This window comes from Manacus vitellinus, unplaced genomic scaffold (assembly GCF_001715985.3).
Source record: "Manacus vitellinus isolate BGI_N305 unplaced genomic scaffold, ASM171598v3 scaffold_6_pilon, whole genome shotgun sequence".
Classification (NCBI taxonomy): Eukaryota; Metazoa; Chordata; class Aves; order Passeriformes; family Pipridae; genus Manacus; species Manacus vitellinus.
In genome coordinates this window covers 6,945,905-6,964,925 of record NW_021940750.1, presented here as the reverse complement: position 1 = coordinate 6,964,925, position 19,021 = coordinate 6,945,905, and the positions used below count along the sequence as shown (strand labels likewise).

At 40.0% G+C, this 19,021-nt stretch overlaps 1 protein-coding gene across 9 annotated transcripts in view; it reads right to left on the bottom strand.

Annotated features, from left to right (window-relative positions):
- The window catches only part of DPF3 (double PHD fingers 3), a 125,998-nt gene that overhangs the window by 26,140 nt on the left and 80,837 nt on the right, over window positions 1-19,021 (bottom strand). For all 9 annotated transcript variants that reach the window (XR_001921953.2, XR_001921954.2, XR_001921955.2 and 6 more), the window contains 2 exons: window positions 14,028-14,165; window positions 2,282-2,410 (listed from right to left, as the gene is read on the bottom strand). Coding sequence is in view for 6 of the 9 variants with exons in the window: in XM_025896072.1 (XP_025751857.1) it covers window positions 2,282-2,410; window positions 14,028-14,165 (267 nt within the window). In the remaining 3 variants the exon portion in view is untranslated. The remainder of the gene's footprint in view (window positions 1-2,281; window positions 2,411-14,027; window positions 14,166-19,021) is intronic.

Sequence of the window (19,021 nt, the reverse complement as noted above, 5' to 3'; positions counted from 1 at the left end):
AGTGAAATTAGTTTAAACCAATACTGTTATGCAAATTCCATGGCATGTTCTTCAAAAATAAAAAAACCTCCAAAACTAATATATACAGTTCAACAACTAAAACAACTGAGATGAGGAATGACCCATCTTGGGGAACACTGAAAAGTTCAAATGTGTGTGAGTCAATCCAACTTTCAGTATGGTGCAGGAAATTCTCCACACAGGACATCAATAATTGCAACAACAACAACAAGACTCTTAAAAAGAGAAGTCAAATACTGAAATCTGCAAAACTGAGATTTATTTTCTCTCTCAATCAAACTTGTTATGTGATTAATAGTACTGCCTTCAAATTCCCTCTTCAAGAAAGACTGGCCCAGCAAAATTCAAGTGTGAGATTTTAGGGAACAGCTATTTTCTTATTCAGAAACAGTGAATGGTATTAAGCAACCATTTGGTCCCTGCTCCAGCTACAAGGAATCAGCCATATAAGAAGTACACTGCATTGCTTGAGACACAAAGAATTAAATACTGTTCACAAAAAAAAAAAAGACAATGGATATAGCAAAATAACTGGTAGATGAACCACCTTGTAGATATGTGATTTTACTGACTTTGTGAACAGAAAAAACAATATAATTTCCATGAGCTCTCTTTCATAAATTTTCTCCATTATCAAGAAAGATGGGAGCCACCAAAAAGGTTTCATTGTTTTAGTTTAGAGATTAGTGTGTGGTTGTACCTTAATCACTTTCATCACACATCAGTCACAGCATTGCAGACCCCTATGAATGACTCAAGTGGGTCAGAATTTGTACAAGGGTAATGTTTAAGGGAACTGACTTTGCACAATTTAGGTTATGTGCTGATCTACTTGTTCTATCACACTAAGAAGTCAAGGCAATTAATGTATTTGTGTTACATTCTGATATAATCACAATAGCAATGTTTAAATAGCAATAAAATATAGATCTATCTCACTGTGCCATATCAGGACAATGCTGAAATTAGTTATATTGTAATATAACAAACAAGGAGAAGAGCAATGATCTTCCAAGATGGCACCACAGCCCTCGTGAACTTCCCCTTTCTATTATTACGAAGCAATCACATACACACTAAAAGGTCCGCGTCCCTGACAGCACAGCATTTGTAAGGATGCCCCTGAAGAAAACCAAAGGGGTTGCCATTGATCCTCTGGTGACCAGTCAGTATCATTTCAGAATATCCTCAGAGGTCACAACAACTGCAGAAGGCAATTTGTCATTGAGAGTCTAGTCCTTCTCCCATTGAATGTAGTAATAGACTTTCTATGAATTTCAGCAGGAACATAAAAAGGCCATTTCCTTGGCATGAAAACATTGCACATCGCATTTCAGCCACAAAGCAACAGACATCTTTCAATGACTACAGTACAGAAGGAGCAGCAGCCATACTGAATTTCAAGGCCTCTTTGGTTTTCAGATTTCCATATGATTGTCTTATCACCACTAGTATCACCACTGTACAAAAATACCACAACTGAAAACTTGGACCAAAGCTAGAATATGCAGTTGTTAAAAGTCTCGTATTCCCTCTACCATTGCCACCACCTCCTACATGAGCTATAAATAACTGTTCAACTGGTATAAAATTTCCCAAAAAAGACAAAGAGAAAAAAAAGAAAGAAAAGAAGGAAGAAAACAACAACCCAGAAATAAAGGCAACTCAGAATGGGAAAGACACAATTGCCTACATTTAAAAAGAGAGAAGGGAAGAAAAGGGAGAAATAAAAACCTCTTTAAACAAAACTAATGATAGTCATCTTGTAAGAGGATAATTCTTGACAGCTACCCCCACCCCTACCCTATAATTTCCTCCCTCTTTCTTTTTTGGATGAAGAAATGCATGAAATGTGTAATCAATGGAAATGCTTGTCATGCAACTTTCATAAACCTTGTAAGTAATTCATAGTTGTAATTGTAGCATTTGAAGACAGAAACCATTCTTTAACATTGTCATAGGATTTTCTCCTTCCGTGTGAAGAACAACTAATACATGTACCAATGTTCCCAAAAGCCAATAAATACATTGAAACTTTATTATTTCATAAGACCCCATTAGCTTAAAAATGTGAATCCAACAATAGGTTTTATGACAGAAAATTTCCCAGTCATCCTTTCCCACAAACACAGAGAAGAGGTAAGATTTCATTTTCTATCCCTTTCCAAATGTGCTGCCTTTCTTCAAAATCTTCAGAAGGTGCAAAAACAAATCACACAAATGCCTTTGTACAAGAAAGATACAAGAAGGAGTCACTTACCAGAGCGCCCACAGTCTGAGCACGATACAAGTTCCTCAGGCCGACCACTTTTTTTGTTCATATTGGAGCCTCCGAGGCAGAAGTCACAGTAGTTATTGGGAATGATGACCCCATCTGGTCCTTTCTGGGCTGCAGTCAGGTTAGAAATCAGATTTACTCAAAGAGCACTCATTTGGACATTTCCCCCTTCTACTTGATATGATGTTAGCTCAGTGAGTTTGCAGGCCACTGTCTTCCCAAAACATTGTCAATCAGAACAAAAAATTAACTGCATAAACCACCTCCATTTTAAGTACACCTGTTATTGTATCTCTTTTTGCCTGAAATGCCCTTCACCACTTCCTTTATAATCCCAGCCAGGCTGCTCTCTCACAAGGACGTGCTTCCAGATATGTCTTTACAGTTCAGGGACCCTGTAACACCTACAGGCATAGAGACAACCTCTAATGCAGAATCAGACCTATGCTGTCAGTAAGCCAAGCCTGGTTTTCGGGCAGCACTCATCATTGTAAACCCACAAAATACAAATTCAGAATGGAAAAATACAATCTCCAAAACTCAAAAACCAACAGCAGGGAGATTGCAGGGACAGAACCCTTACTGGTTTTATTTCAAGCAGGTTTTTAGGGAACTACATCTCTACGTGGCAAGGTGTCCTTAGTCAAAAAGTTGGTCGAAATGCTCATGAATATTCACAGGCAAAGCCATTTGGGGTGTTTTGCCAAAGGCTTAAGCCACCTGCAGCAGTCATGTCCCCTGGGATTAGCAGGGAGGGCAGCAGATCCAGCACTACCCCAGCACCCAGCACAGGTGCAGAGTCAGCCTGGGGCAGACGTCCCAGCCAACAGAGTTAAAAACTCTTTCAGTCAAGAAAAAAAGGAGGGAGGTTATATATTCTTATTTTTCAGCTGGGAATAGTTGGAAAGGAGCAAACACACATTGGTCTTAAGAAGAGGAGGGGACAGATCCCCTAGGAAAGAGAGAAGGGCAGAGGTCTTTTGCATTCCTCTGAGTTGACCAGAACAGAAATGTGCTTTTTTTCTTGCTCACAACTGCCATTTTTCTCCTCTGCTCTCCAGAGAGGGGAAACTTCTTGTTCCTGTACAGTCTAACTAGGAACTGGGGAAGGGACAAGGGAGTGGAGGGAATGATTTGCCTTTGTTTCTTCTCTTTGAACTTAAAAAATCCAGTAGAATACCTAGCCTAAGCCTACCCCATGAAGATTTCTACAAACTAAAAAATTAAGAACTTTAAACTGTATCATCTATATTTAATTATCTTTTTAATGCATATTTTATAACTTGAAGATTTTTAACAGATGTTTTGACAGCCTTTATTAATGGTCTTTTTGTCCACATTCAAATTTCCCCCAAAGAACAATGACACTCTAAAGGGCTTCTGGTAACAGTCCAAGACATACACTTAAAATTAAAATTTCCTCCAAGTTCAATCTGTTTTTCTGGTTTGGTGCATCTATTTATTAATTTATTTCCAGCTGTTGATTAGCTGAACTTTTTGGCGTTCGGTAACTGAAAGATTGCAGGAAAGGTGGAAGTAAGAAGAAAATTAAAACTCATAAGGCTGCAAATACAGCAATATCTTCCTGCATGGTCACTGAGTCCCTGAAAGTATTTACTAAACAATGGATTTTGCTCTGGAATGGTCCTAGTTAACAGATCCATAGCTCTCTCAAAAACAGAGAGAAGCTTGCAGTGTTGGATTAGTATTTTGCCTGTTCACAGAGAGGCATTTAGTATGTGCATGCAAGATAAGCAAAAAAAGAACAGAAACCAGGTGGAAGCCCAGTCACCAGCTCATTTTAAGAGCTGTAACAAAATGATCATAAAGTTGCTGCTTGTACATATTTTGTATATAAAAAGCAGATCTCCCTAGCATTTCTTTTTCCCACTGCAGCCACATTTCGAAAAAGTTAAGTAATTACATCTTTATATTATTCTGCATCTACAGACAGGCCATGTGCAATGCAAACTCAGCAAGCTCAGCATTCACTGACTTTTTTGGGTTATTGTTCCTTATTACATTACTTCACCTTTCATCCAAGTGTCTTAAAGCCCCTTACAGACACTAAGATCTTGTTATTAACCTTCGGTGAGGTCAAAAGCCTCTTTTGCCATTGACTCTAACCAAAGTGTTCTGGACTCTAATTAAGTCTTGTGGTGAGGTCACATTGCATTTTAAAGATGAAAGACTTGGAGGTAGAGTGGTGAACTGGCTTACTCACAAACACACAACAATTCTGTGGTGAGGCCACAAATAAAAACAAGCATTTGGGGTGACAGCCAGCAGACTTAGGAAAGAGCTCCACTTCTGCCACTGCTCATAATGGTATAATTGACTTAACACTCTGCATATACTGACTTAATTTTTTTCAGTGTGGATTATGACCCTAAGATCCACTGACTATCAAACTGGAAATGGAAAGGGGGACTTTGTGAAAATACAAACACTCAATTTGTCTGTGGTGTGTGGGAGAGGTGAAGGGTATTTGCTGACTATGGTGAAGCTGAAGGGATTCTCCAAGGCTGTTGGCAAGGGAATAAGCATGGTTTTGATTGCCTCTTTTCTTTTTTCTTTTTTCTTTTCTTTTCTTTTCTTTTCTTTTCTTTTCTTTTCTTTTCTTTTCTTTTCTTTTCTTTTCTTTTCTTTTCTTTTCTTTTCTTCTCTTTTCTTTTCTTTTCTTTTCTTTTCTTTTCTTTTCTTTTCTTTTCTTTTCTTTTCTTTTCTTTTCTTTTCTTTTCTTTTCTTTTCTTCTTTTCTCTTTTCTATGCTTTTCTTTTTTCCATTCTTTTCTTCCAATTTAATTACATTTTAATGTGGTTACTTATTGCTCATCACTTACAAATATGGACCTGGCCTACACAGATAGAGTGTGATAGAGATACCAGACATGAAAAGTAATACACAGATGAGAAATCCCTGAAGTTACATCAATGATATCTTAAATTATGTATCTCTGGAGCCAAATAAGTCAAGCAATTCTATTTTCTTCAATTTTTTTTTTTGTTCTAACAGGTGTAAAAACTAGAATCAAATGTGACATAAGCTTATTTTGTTGATCAGTACCATACAGTGAACTAAGCCATAGGCTAAATCACAGAAGGTTTGAGAATAAAGAGATTTTCAGATGATAGTAAGCAGAGTTCCTACTTTCAAAGGATTTTTTTTTTATGTCCTTGGAGTTTCTAGTTCTATTTTACTCTTGTTCACAAATGATGAAGGAAACAAAGCAAAGGTGGCAGGATTTAAGGTGCAGTAGTCATGAAAAGGGTATGATTCACAGAAAGCCAACCCTAATCCCACCACTTAATCAATAAAATTACCTACAAAACTAACTATGGGAATGAATCCACAAGTGAAAGCAATTGAATTTCTAGAGATGTTGCTGCTTTTCATCTGAGACATAATAATTATCTAAGCATCCACTTTTTGCACAAGTTAATCACCAAGTAGAAGGTGTTAGCATAAGCCAGACAAATAGCTCAGCTAGCAAGAAGTAACTCTTTAGCAGTGAGCTGAATCATTTTGATCAGATGACTGCCACTAGGGATTCTGTCAAAAAAATGTTCAGCCAGAATCAGAAACTGTTTTAAAGCAAAGGCTTGAAAACCAACCACGGTCTTGTCCTAACTTACTCAAAACTCCTCTTTTACATTGCAAACTGCAACAACAGATCAAAAGCTGTGAGGAACTTTGAGGCATACTGCCTGAGCTAAGGTGTGCTCATAGGGCATGTATTTAAATCAGTGCCTCTTGCTATTTCAACTCAGTGTCGCTTCTGTTTCATCAAAGGCCTTGTCTTCATCTACACCTGTCCCAAAATAAATACAGTATACAATTTTTTTAAAATACTTTAAAACTTTTAAAAATTAATTAAGGAGAGACATGGAAAGATCTGCACAGTTCAAATAATAGTTTCTTTGAACCTGAAAGGTGATTCATGGGAAGACAGGATGCAGACTGAGAATAAAGTCAATATTTCCAAATAAATTTGGTATGCATTTATTCTGAAATATTTTTTTTCTTCCTAGCCTAATCAAGTTCATTTTAAACTATAACAAGTTAAGCAGCATAAAGAACTACTTAAAATATGGTACCATCATTCACAGGAGTCTTTTTGCAAAGTAAGTTCTGTAAATTAAATAAGGTCTGTAGTATATCACACAGTAACTTTGTTCTGTAGACAAAACTTGAAAAACTAAACAAATCAACTGAGTTTAAATATATAAAATAACTTCTGTGCCTTCTTGATTTTGAAAGCAGGGGCTTTACACAGCTTCCCTTTATCCCTCCCAAGTAATCAAAAAACCTGTAAGTTATGTTCCTCATGGTTTCAGTTTAATAATCAAACCAAATCACAGTCACATATATTTTTTCAGCCTGTAGGTAATAGAACATAATGCTTAACCATAATTTAAGCAGTGCATCTAGGTTTGGCAGCATATTATCCCTATTTTTTATCATATCCACATTACTGGGAAGGCAGCAGAGAGCGTGTGGAGTGCACGCCTTGCTGTTCGGGTGGGGGGCTGTGCATCATTTATTTAAATGACTACAGTGAATTAGCTACAGTCAGACATGTATGCACTTCCAAAGGGATTTTTTCTAGCACGTTTTGTCCAGCTCTTACCTGCTGCTTCTGAGTTTCATCCAAAACCAATAAAGTCCACTGTAAGTTTTCAATTCAGTTCAAAAGGCTTCAAATCAGGCCATTTACTCTGTTAGCAAAAAGGATCTTTAGACAACAATTGAGACCACAGGACCCAGCGTGTAGGCCTGAATCAAGTCAATGCATTCACCGTGGAGGAAAAGGGGTGGATTTGCTTTTTTTGTTGGTGTTTTTATTTTGTTTAATTTACAAGACTCTTTGTCTGAGATAGTGCCAGTTTTCCTTTCCAACTCTTCCCTTTTTCTTCCTGTAAAAGGGCACGTCCAATGTTGGCTGCCTGAGCAGCAGAATGCTAGCCAAGAGTCTGCGCCCCTGCGCCTGCAGTCATCAAGCCCCTTGGAGGCCTTGGTGACATATAATCCCAACCTATGGTTCCATGTGCCTCTCCTTGCCACCTCCCATCACTGCCAGCTCCTCCCTGGCAGGCCTGGCCTGTCTCCATGGTGACCAGTGGGCTCGGCTGGCTGTCGCTGGCCTTGCCACCTGCTATTGCCTTGTCTCTCAAGTGTAAGGAATAGCAGCGCAGCCCCTCCATTTGCTGCTCAGAATGCCTCAGTGGAGAGGCAGGCTCACGCGAGAAATTAGAGTGATAATTATATTTAAAAATGGCTTTATGAGAAGGCAAAAGAAAAGCAGCACTTGGACTGTGGCTTTCCTTGATGGAAGAGAAGGGAGGTGGCTGGTTGGGCGTGCATCCCCTTCTGCCCCCCTCACTGCTGGGGTGCAGTGAGCAATGGTGGGGGCAGAGAGGTGGACTGGGAGCTGCTTCCGTGCTTAGGGTTAGACCCTGCCCTGGGAAGGAACAATAAAAGAAGAATGCATCTATAACTGATGGTGTGGTGAGGAACGGGCCATGTACAGCTGAAGTGCACTCCAGGCTCTTGCTGTCTTACACATATGCAGCCAGGCAGGGATATGCACGGCCATTTCTGCAGACTCCTTGCCGGTGAATTAAGTGTATGTTTTTTTCATTGCAGTTTTCCAGGAAAAAGTGTAAATCAAAATGAATGACAGGAAATGGCCAGTCAGTCTGGGCATGTTTACTCTGTCATTAACACCAAGATAAGCATGTTGGCTGACCCTAAACTGGGAAGTGTTGGGGCATTTGATACAGGACCCTGCAGCAGGCTGCTGTGGCACATCTGTGGATGTGGTACTGTTTGCAACTGAACAAGCTCTGAACTTGGGTGTAACACTGGGAAACGGCTGCTGTTCTGTTCCCAGAGTCATGCTGTTCAGCCTGCACAGCCTGATGGGCCTCCACTAGCTCCAGCTCCCCATGCTGCACTCCCCTGCACAGCATGGGCATACCCTTTGCTGGCAGCCGGAGAAGCAGGCTATGCTACTGAGAGGTGCTGCAAACCACCCACCCAGAGTATAGCCAGTTCTCCCTAGTAACTGGATTTTCTCCTTTTTTGAGTTAGCCAGTAGTGTGGAGATAGAAGAAGCTGTTGCCTTTGCACAGTTTTTAGCAACTCTGACAGGTTTGCCTTTCCTACAGCCCCTGCTCACAGAGAAGAACAGCCAAGGAACACTACAAGAAGTGCTAGGAGAAGGAGGTACATCTGTAAGAGTCATAGGAAGCCTCTAAACGTGAGGAAAAAAAGATCATTTGATCGTGTGTTTTACAGGAATCGATATGGCCCTTAAGTTGAACAGCTAATGAAAGAACTGGGAGGTGAGCTATCTAGCTGGAAGGCACAGATAGGAAAATATACCATCAACTGATTGGATTCAGTACAATTGGGGAATTAGTGTTCCTCTACCATAAGGCAGCACTTCATAGGAATGTCTGTGCACTGATCTTATAGAGTCTTCTGTAGGAATACATAAAGCAGGAACCAAAACCCCACTGCTCACAGTAAATCATTGCAACTGTCTAGTGCCTCATGATGATAAACAGTAGGAGATACAGAATAGGAAGACAGACAAAAGAGTCTGACATGTTAACATACAGATTTCCTGACTTTGAGGGGTACCTCTTCTGAGACTTGGCTTCTGGCCACGGAAATGCATCATTATCATCAGCAAAGGGAATATATCCCTCTTCAAGGAGGGATTATAATGCCATTATACAGCCTGGTCCAGCAGCATCACTCAGTATTCACGTGAGAGTAGCCAGTGTCCTGAATTGGGTCCCTGCACTGTCTTGTAGGCTTTTGATCTGGAAGTTACTCACTGGAGGAGTGTGAGAAGGCATAGAGCATCTATTCAGTTCAAATTCAGCCAAAGAATTTGCTTTCCAGTTGGTTCAAATTTGACATGGAGGAGAAAAAAAAAGGTAGAAAAAGCAAGGAGATAGTGGAAAAAGGAAAAAAAAATATAAATACATAAATTATACCATTCCGTCTCAAGAGCTGATGTGCTGTTGAAGCAACACATGGTTTTTAAAACTAATTAGTCAGATTGAAAATATTTACCAGGAACTACTGAGAAGAACTCAGTGCTTCTCTTCAATGACAGTTGTGTATCAAAAGTAACATTTTAATTTTAGTCCCTGTCCAGGCACTATATAAAAGAAACATCAAAATAACAAAAAGCCTACACCAAGACTCCAAACAAAAAAACAAAAAGTCCTATAGGTCCCTGTACATGGGAGACAAGTTTGGGATTTTCCACTATTTCATAACGCTAAACAACTGATCTATTTTTTTCCTTGGCATCCCAAAATACTTGCACAAAAGTCTGAGTAATTTACAGCTGCAAACACGGTTTGAGAGAAATCTTTACACAGTTCCAAACTCTCCAATCACTAACATTTCTTTTAGTATTCTGAGTCTTTTTCCTTATGAAAACAAGCTCTGAAAAGATAGAAAATTCAAACAGAAAAAACTCAGATTAAATTAATAAGTCAACTCAAGGTAATGTACATATTTTCACTGAAAAGCACCTGCCGCAGGGTATCTTGTTGCAAGGTGGGCATTGATGCATCCTTGCATTCAGAAGTAGCTCCTACCATGGCCCCAGCAAGGATCAGCACTGAGGCAGGGAAAAAGTAGGCCTGATGTAGCTTTTCAAATTGATGCTGCTTGTGGAGAGGAACAAACAGCTCACCTCCAACTGAGGGGCTGACTCTCGTCATTTATTCATGGCCAGCCCCCTGCCTGGATGGAAATAAAAATGTTTCAAAGATGACTGTGTGGGGGAGCTGGAGGACAGCTTGGAGGCACACTGAGGTTAGCACATTAATTTTTTATCTCTGGGGACTGGGTATCCAATTATGCTTAGAGTACACAAACAACTTTGGCTGGTCCCTCCAGCAGAGATTTATCCACATAATAAAATCTATGATGGAACTGGGCACAACAGGCTGATGCCACAAAATAATGTACACAGATGGTTTTGCAGGTCAGATGCTCAAGCTAACAGAGGGGTAGAAGGGCACAGGACTGCATTTTCATTAACTACATGTATTGCAGGATGGACCAAACTGCACTCGGCAGCAAGGCCAGCAACAGCCTGCACAATGTACTTTATTTAGGACTGTCTTATGCTTGTGGGCATAAGATCCTGTTCAGTTGTTTACTGCACAGCTGCCTGCAACCAACGTTTCACTTAGCAAAATGCCACTGAAAACTCTTCCCCTTTAAAGGAAAGGAAGTTTTTCTCCATGTAGACACACTATCCTCTTCTCCCAGGAATTAAGGAAGAGCATTTATACTAGTATGCTCATTCACGGACACATTTGAATAGACAGAAGTCTAATGTAATTCCTTTATCAGAATTGTCTCAAAATTTGTGAGCATCAGCTGCCCCCAGAGCTGGCCTGTACCCATGGAGTGAGATGGAATAAAAGAGCAGATGTTTTGTGGTAGGCTTGGATGCACCCTGAGCTCACAAATCTCATGCTCTCAGTGCCAACATGCAGAGGAAAAGTCAGCAGAGAAAAAGTCTGAGAATGGTATGGGATCATTTATTTTTATCAGTGGAGTTGAGGAAGGAGGAAGTTGACTTTTTTAAGAGTTTTATATAATTCCCTTTTTACACTTCCATACTCAGGTAAAAACATCAGAGTAGGTCAAAAATAAATGCTTGTGTAGGCAGAGGCACGACTAGACACTAAGGAAGGGCTATTTATCTGTGTCAAAGCATACAAACAAAGCAATTAAAGCTCAAACAAGGTTCAGACTAAGGTGTTTTAGGAAAGACAAAGGCCACAGAAAAGGGCTGAACTGTCTTCAGGTTGCAGTGGGTAACCTAGTGGTGAAGAAGAAGGACAGAAAGAGAGAGAGATGTAAAAAGAGGTAAATAAACAAACCTTCTACAACAATCAAGGACAGTGAGATGTGCCAAGGAGGTGACTTGGGTGTTCTTAGATACACACCTATTCAGTGATTTTAAGTAGGTTCCTCCTATCTACATCTCTTTTCCAATCTCTAGATAATTTTCTGACCTACTCAAATTGGTCTGTGCATGAGAAGATGAGAAAGGACTGAGTGTCCAGAAAGACAAGAGGCTTTCAGCTCTTGAGCTGGTACCATGAGGGCATCAATAGCTGAATCGTGCAGAAGCTCTGCTCCCTCCTGCATCACGACAGCTGCTGTTACCACAGGATCTGCAAGGAGTGGAAGCTGAAGAGGAGTCGCTGGTACAAAGGAAGGAAGTTTATGCTGCAGCTGCTCGCCTGAACTTTACTGACCCAGTGCTCACCTCCTACTGCATGGTAAATTTCAAATGGCTGGTTTGAATTTCCCTTGCCTTTTCTAAATCAGGCTGTTCATATCTCTGACACACTGCTAAGCAAATAACCAGGTCCTACTCTATACCATATCTGGTCCTCCTGTACAATGGGTTGTGGATTAGCTGTTTGGATTAACATCCCCCCCACCTTCCCTCCCTCTTGGCCCCCCCTCAAGCTCCAAGCCCATGCAGAGAGGACTCTTGAAGCTCGAAACCTACAATGCTGCAGACCTGTCAAATCTAATTCATAACACATGCCTAGCAGTTCTTAGGGGAGAGGAAAGATCTGATGCCCTGGTTCCCCACCATCCCCCTGTATGAAGGGACCGTAAATGACGCAAATTAGCGATGTGGACAATTAGCATTCACATGGAAGATAAACAGAAACATAAATTAAATATCGCTCAGTGAAAGAGCAAAGATGCAAGATCTGAGCTGTAAACAAACAGGCAAAAAGGAACAGCCCCTGTGACAGCTAAGCCATGTGGGAGTGTTACCTTCCAGCATCTGAGAATTTCCCCAGGGCTGATCTGCACGTTTGCATGGCTGTTGCCCATACCTCACTGGCTCCCAGCTCGTTGTTAAGCAGACTCTTTCCACTCAGGAATCTGGGCTTCAGAGTAGTTTACCCCAACGGCTCTGAACTTCTTCCTGGTTTTGGATCTGTGCATCAGCAGCTTCCCTCTGCCACATGTACCACACAAGAGCTCTGGGGGAACACAAACCTGAGCAGCTCTTGCTCTACCCCTTCCCACAGTGTAGACACCTCTTTTTTTCCATGGGCCAAAGCCAGCTGCTCCTAACCTTACCTTCTAGCTCTTCTTGCTAACTTCTATAATTTCCTAAGCACCAGAGACACAAGGACCAAGATTGTCCTTGGCATCTATGACAAGCTGAGGGGCAGGGGTCATTACCGTTCTTTGTTTGGGCATCCATGCAAGGCCATTATCAATATTAATTCAATACAGCTTTGCAATATGCCTCTCAGATATGCAAATATTACTGACTGTTGCAGGCACAGGAAAAAAACAAACAAACAATCAAAAACCCCCAGAGCTGATGTAAATGCTAAGTAAACAAATGCTACTGGCTGAACACTGACATTCCCCAGCCTGCCTAAGCAGTCACTCTTAGTGCATTGACAGTTCAAGTTTATCAACAGCTGGAGGAGTCAAACTTACTTTTGCTGTGAATCTACAAAACATGTGAATAACTAAAAGGTAGAGCATAAAAGTGACAGAAACATAGGGATTGCCAAGTGCCATCATACTAAATAGTCCTTCAAGCTCAAACAGTGGTTAGTAGCAGATGCTTTGGAGAAAGGAAACCCCCTCCCACACCTCCCTGGGGACAATTATCAATTATCCTGCTCAGAAAGAAAATGTTTTCCTACTTCCATATTTCTTGTAGTTCTTCTTAATGTATTAGAAACTGTTTCCCCGAATATTTTTCCCTATAAGCATTTCATTGCTTTACTACTTTGAACTAAAATGATACAGATCACATGCTTTTGAAAGTGAACAAAGCTACCTACACAACTCCCAAGGTGACAGCAAACATCACAAAGCATTGCACACTGGCAAACTGAGAAACAGAGGATTAGAGACTTGGAAAAATCAGTAATAGAACACAGTCTCCTTGACTTCCTGTTCCTTGCCTAAGAAGCACAGGAAGGACAGTCAAATAGGGTGATGGACCTTATGCTCACATCGAGCATATGTGATTCATCATATATAAATTTGGTCCACTAAGATTCCTTTCAGCCTTGTACCAGTGTGGAGAATTGAGGCGCATTAACTCTTCTCTCCTCTCATGTTCCAGCTCTCCTCCTTGCTGATCAATACTGATATGGTTTCATAGATTTTCCCAAACTGTAACTAAGAAGCAGCTTCTGGTGAAGTTGAGGGTAAGCTGTTTGGGGAGCAGATGAAGGAACAAGGGACAAAGGTGCTGTTAGTTTCATACCTAAAATCTGAGACATTGGCAAATGTCTCTTATTCAAAGGCAAAACAAAGTCAACCCCCTCAAACTATTGGACGTGTATTTCCTTGACAACCCTGCTAAGAGCCACTGGGAGGCTGCTTGATGATGGGCAGGTTGGGCATCTCTTCTTTCCCCCCCCTCCCGCCCCTTGCCACTTCCTTCCCACAGGAGCAGTAATGGGAAAGTGACTTGCTGCAGAGATAATGCTGGATTTGAAATGAATTTCTGACTGCTGAGCCAGCACCCATGTGAGCTGTGGCTGATTAGCTCCAAGCATCCAGGTCCCAATCACTCACAACTGAGCCAGGCAATAATGCCAGCCTCTGCAAGGCAAAGACAGGGTAGAGGCAACATACCTGAAAAGGGTCTCAAAGGTAAAGGGAAAATCCTACTCACGTTTGTGGTTTTCATTTCTGTGGACAGGGGAAGAGCGGGTCTCCTGCTCACGGGCTTCATCACCCTCTTCGCTGGCAAGGTGGGTGTGAGCATAGTGGTAGCTCAGCCCAGGCCTGTTCTTGTAGCGCTTGCCACAGACTGGGAGGAAAGGAGATATGAGGGAGGGGAAGACAAAATGGAAACATCAGTATGATCCACAACCACAGCAGCATCCTCTCAAATAATGCTCCCTTTTCCTCTGAGAACAGCACCACACACTCCATGCACCTGCCCAAAACTCTTCCCATCAGCACTGGTGGAAGATGACAGAGGGCAGCTCTGCAGCCATAGGTCCCTGAACAAGCTTTCTTCCCACCTTGTTGCCAGCAGTTCATTCCTACAGGCCTAGGCAAATGCACATTCAATCCCTGCAGCTCATACAGCCCTAATCCTCTCTGCTAAGATTGCTAACAAGACTGCACATAAAATTTAATGAAATGCCAGTTCCAATGTTGGTGCTGCACAATGCACAGCAATGGGAACAAGACTGAGAAGAAAGGACATTATTTTCTTCATTACTGATCTCTGAAAAAAAAGGAAAAGGAGTTTTTTAAAAACTTTCTCTAAAAGGTTAATAAATAGCTTTATTCAGATTCCTAGTCAAGATAAGGAGATGGAAATCATTCACAGTTTCTTGCTAAAGGAACATGTGGTAGTGATACTTCTTTGCCCAGGTAAACTTCATATTCAGCATCTCAATAAATAGTACAATATGTGACAGAGAATCCTACTTCTGAACTTTTGTTTATTGTAGGACTAAGTCAACAGATATTAAGAACAGGATCAAACAACTCAGGGTGATGAAAGGTCTACATTTTCACAGGGAATTCACCTCAAGGGCAAGCTACATCTTAAGATTCATTACATACAAACTGAGTTTCTATGAAGTATTTAATTCATGTTATTTTCTCTAAGAGTTATCACTTTTCATCTCCAAAGCATTCTCCGAATGTCCATTTTCTTTTATACAGCTGTTTTGTCTACCAAATACAATTATTGCCATTTTAAATGATTGGAAAACGAAGCTTAGTGCCCTTTCTGCAAGTTTTTACTCCTAGTCACATTTTCAGTCATGTTACTACCTTCATTAACCTCAAGGATTTTGCACAGGAGTGAATGTCCTGTCCAGTAGTCTGTCCTGCATAATTTGCTTAGAAGGTCAAAGGAAGTAGTGTCAGAAGAGAGAACAGAACCATTTTGGTTTTAGACCCTTTGAAAAGAATCTCCAAGGGGGAAGGCACCATCCATTCCTAAAAACTTCATTCAGCCCCAGTATTGAAACCTGGGTCTGGGAAGGTCTGTGAAGGAACGTCAAAAGGCTCCACAAATAAATTAAAAAAAAATACCCACCTCAATTATTCACTCACATATAAGTTAAAATTTGATTTTTATACCTTTCTGTTACTACTGACAAAAAGCCAACTGATGCTCCACATTCTGGAACAGATTATAGAAAATTGTAAATCAAAGCTTAGTACAATAACGTATTTCATTCTCAGTATCTTCTAGCTGATTTGCAAAATCCCTCAGGGAAAACAGTTTGCCTTATTAGAAACATGTAAAACAACCTCATGATATGTATGAATATCTGGAATATTAGATACTTTTATCCCAGTTTTCTTCATTCTGCAAGGTGATGATCACAGTGGTCATAACAGGACAAAAGTTTTTTTCAAATGTAATATGTCCTTAGCCACAGATTTTTTGTCTTTGAATGCCTTTGATTTTAGAAACGAGAACTCCTGCAGAAGGGAGGAGGGAATGTTGAGGAGAAGTAAAATACCCATATACATATGCACATCCATTCTTTGAAGCATCTGCCTTTGTTTCATATGTAAACCTAACTCTACTACCCAGCATTTTGAACAACTAGACTGCTGTTAGATGCATGCTCTCCCAAAAACATTAGTTCAGTCTCCCTTCTCCTACCACCATCCATGTTTTCTCCTAATGCATTCTGGAGAGTGAAACTACTCCTCCTTCTCTGTGGTCTTACAAGCAGTGGAACAGATGCTGACCAAGAGTCAAAACAAGATAGCCACAGTTCTGTATGACTTCATCTCCATTTTTTGAATAGTGGAAAAAGCTTAACACTACAGTAATCATCAAACGGGAGAGAGCTACAAAATGCTAACTGTTTAAATTATTTCAGACCAGTAGCCTCCTCTAATTACATACATGTTGCAGCATTTCTTAAAATGGAGAGAGATATTTACATTTTTAGCAGATTGAGGATCATATTAAGTATCCTACTCTATTCCCCTTACTTCTGTGTGTTTGAAGAAGAAAGTTAAAAAATTATTCCATTGCTATGAATTACCAATACTGTTCAAACACTTCTGTCAAATTATTTCCAGAACACTATCAGGTGATCAGTGCTATACTGACAACGGAAGAGGCACTTGCAATTAAATGTCTGCATGATACATAGTATCCAACTCTATCTTGCTCTTATATAGCTTGATCCTCCGTTAATGTAAGTGCAAAATCAGATAACTCTAACACCCAGTCCCATTCACCTATTAGAGAGAGTTTCAAACCAAAGATATTTCTAAAAGCCCTGCCAAACTTAATTTCATTCAACTCTACTTGAAAATATATGACCTGATGTGAATGCCATCTTAGGAACAAGATAGGTAAGTAAGCAATACAGCAGTGTGGATCAAATGCCACAAATGGGGAAGAGGGAGAGATTTTATTAGGCCACCAGACACTCTCCTATGATGAACGTTACTTTCCTTCCAACTTGAAGACTGAAATGAAGATATTACACAACTGTGTTATAGAGAAAAAACATAATTTGCAGACAGTATAATCACAAGCATTGGGTGTTTCATAAAAGACAGTTCTCTTCTAAGTTCTGGTCTGTAACAGCCTGCAATTCTTTGGATAAGCAAATTCCCACTCTGTTTACATTTCTCAGTAAGTAAAATTAATATTAAATATACTTCCCCTGTTAAAAAGGGGATTTGAAACCTATGACTTGAAAGACTTTCTCATCAAATATCTAATGGCTATGTTGCTGTCATTTTGAAATTGTTACACATTTGGTCTTTGGCAGCCTGTGAGCTATGTTCCAGCCAGCTCTCCACATACATTTTACACAATCTGTCACCAGTATGAGACAGAAGGAAACAATCCATGTTTTTAGTGGAAACAGGAAACTGGGGGAGTACATGCTGCCTTTTTTTTCTTTTTGGTCACTGAATCCTGTCCCCCTCATTGTCTTTCTTTGGTTTTCTCCTTTGCCTCCCGTTCTTTTTTCTCAGCTGGGCTTTATCAAATACTAAATCTTGAGTTAACTGCTGGCAGGCAGTCATTCCTCAAAGTTATCTTCCTATCCTACCATTCACTCTACTCCGAAAAAGAAAAAAATATTAGAAACATTTCTTGTTTTGTCCTGGTTTGGTAATGTGTTCTCCCCTGTTACAGCTGTGTCCACGCTCTGGCAATCTAGAGATCTCAAACACTAACAGTGCATTTTGACCTCTACTGATGGAAAGGTGTTATGTTTGTCCCTCTCTGGTCAGTACTATGCTATACATCCCTAGTATTAGAGCAGCTATTTAGTAATCCATTTTATAGAGAATTTTCTGTAGGTAGTAAACAGTCCTTGTTTCAGTGCCCCCAGAGGACAAGTCCCAGAATCTATCTGCAGAATTAAGATCAAAGTAATGTTGAACCCCAGTGCAAAACATGCACAGGTCAAGAATACATCTGTGCACATTTCAATAAATGGATTGCTATCAGGAGCAAAGGAGAAAACAAGTATCCTATATGAGAAGAAAATGTTCAGCTATCAGAGTCAACTCTGTTCCCCTCTTACCATGTGCTCTACTCAAGATCTGTGTTATTCAATATTTTTTAAAGAAAATTTAGAAAGTGTCCTTGTCTCTCTAATTTTGTCTTTTCTACCAATAATGAAGTCGATGGAAGCCAAGAATAGCAGCTATGGTGGGAGAGTTATTTGTTGGGTTCTTATGAACAGTAATCTTATTCTAGATCTTATTGCTTAACTACTTAGGGATTCACTAGAGAGGATAATACCAGGAGATGATTTAGGGCTTAAACTGCTAATAGTTTAAAGGGAAGTTGAAGTCATGATGGAGATTATGAGAAGCATGTAAAAATACAATGCTATAATAAAGGCACTTTCAAATCAGCTTGAAATTGTGAAATTTAACCAAAGGTCTGTCCTAAGCAGCAGCACTTAGTAGTGTTGGAATCATTCACAGTATCTGTAAGAATTAAGACAACAGATTAAGTGTCAGACAACTAGTAAAAATCAAGCTAAATCAGGATTTATCTGGTAGGTCTTTTGCATTCCAGGAAACCTTCCAGACAATCAATGACATGTTTGACAGGATCAGGACCATTTCAAGGAGATGACAAAGAAGACAGGTGAAGTTAGCAAGGAATATACTAGAGCTGTCATTTTTTGAACAAATACAATAAAATAGATCCTAAAGATTAGGCCTCAAGGAACTGCATTTGGCAAGTCATGCAAGAACAATGTAACATTTAACTGGGATTTTCTAAGGAAAATAAAAAAGAGGGATGCTCTGTACCAGTTGAAACTCAGTGGAATCTGTTCATGTTAAATCACTTAAGCTACCTGAAGACTTCAGCCTTTTGTTGGCAGAACCTAAAATATGTTTAGTAGAGAAAGGGGATGGGGAAGAAAAAGACTAATCTTAAAATAATGACATTTTCATGCCCCGTTGAATGATGAACCTACAGAAAAAGCAGGAGGATGTTTCAAGCTATAGTGATTTGGATGTAGAGTCAAGCATTTTTAAAAACAAATCCATGTTCTGAATAATTATTAGTAATTCAATGACAAGTTCAAAGTGTTCATTTAGGGACCAAGCCTTAGATGATCTATAGGCACAACACAAGCAGATAGGCACTTATTGGGTTATTTAGGGAAAACAGTTTAGTTTTAGCTCCAGCTG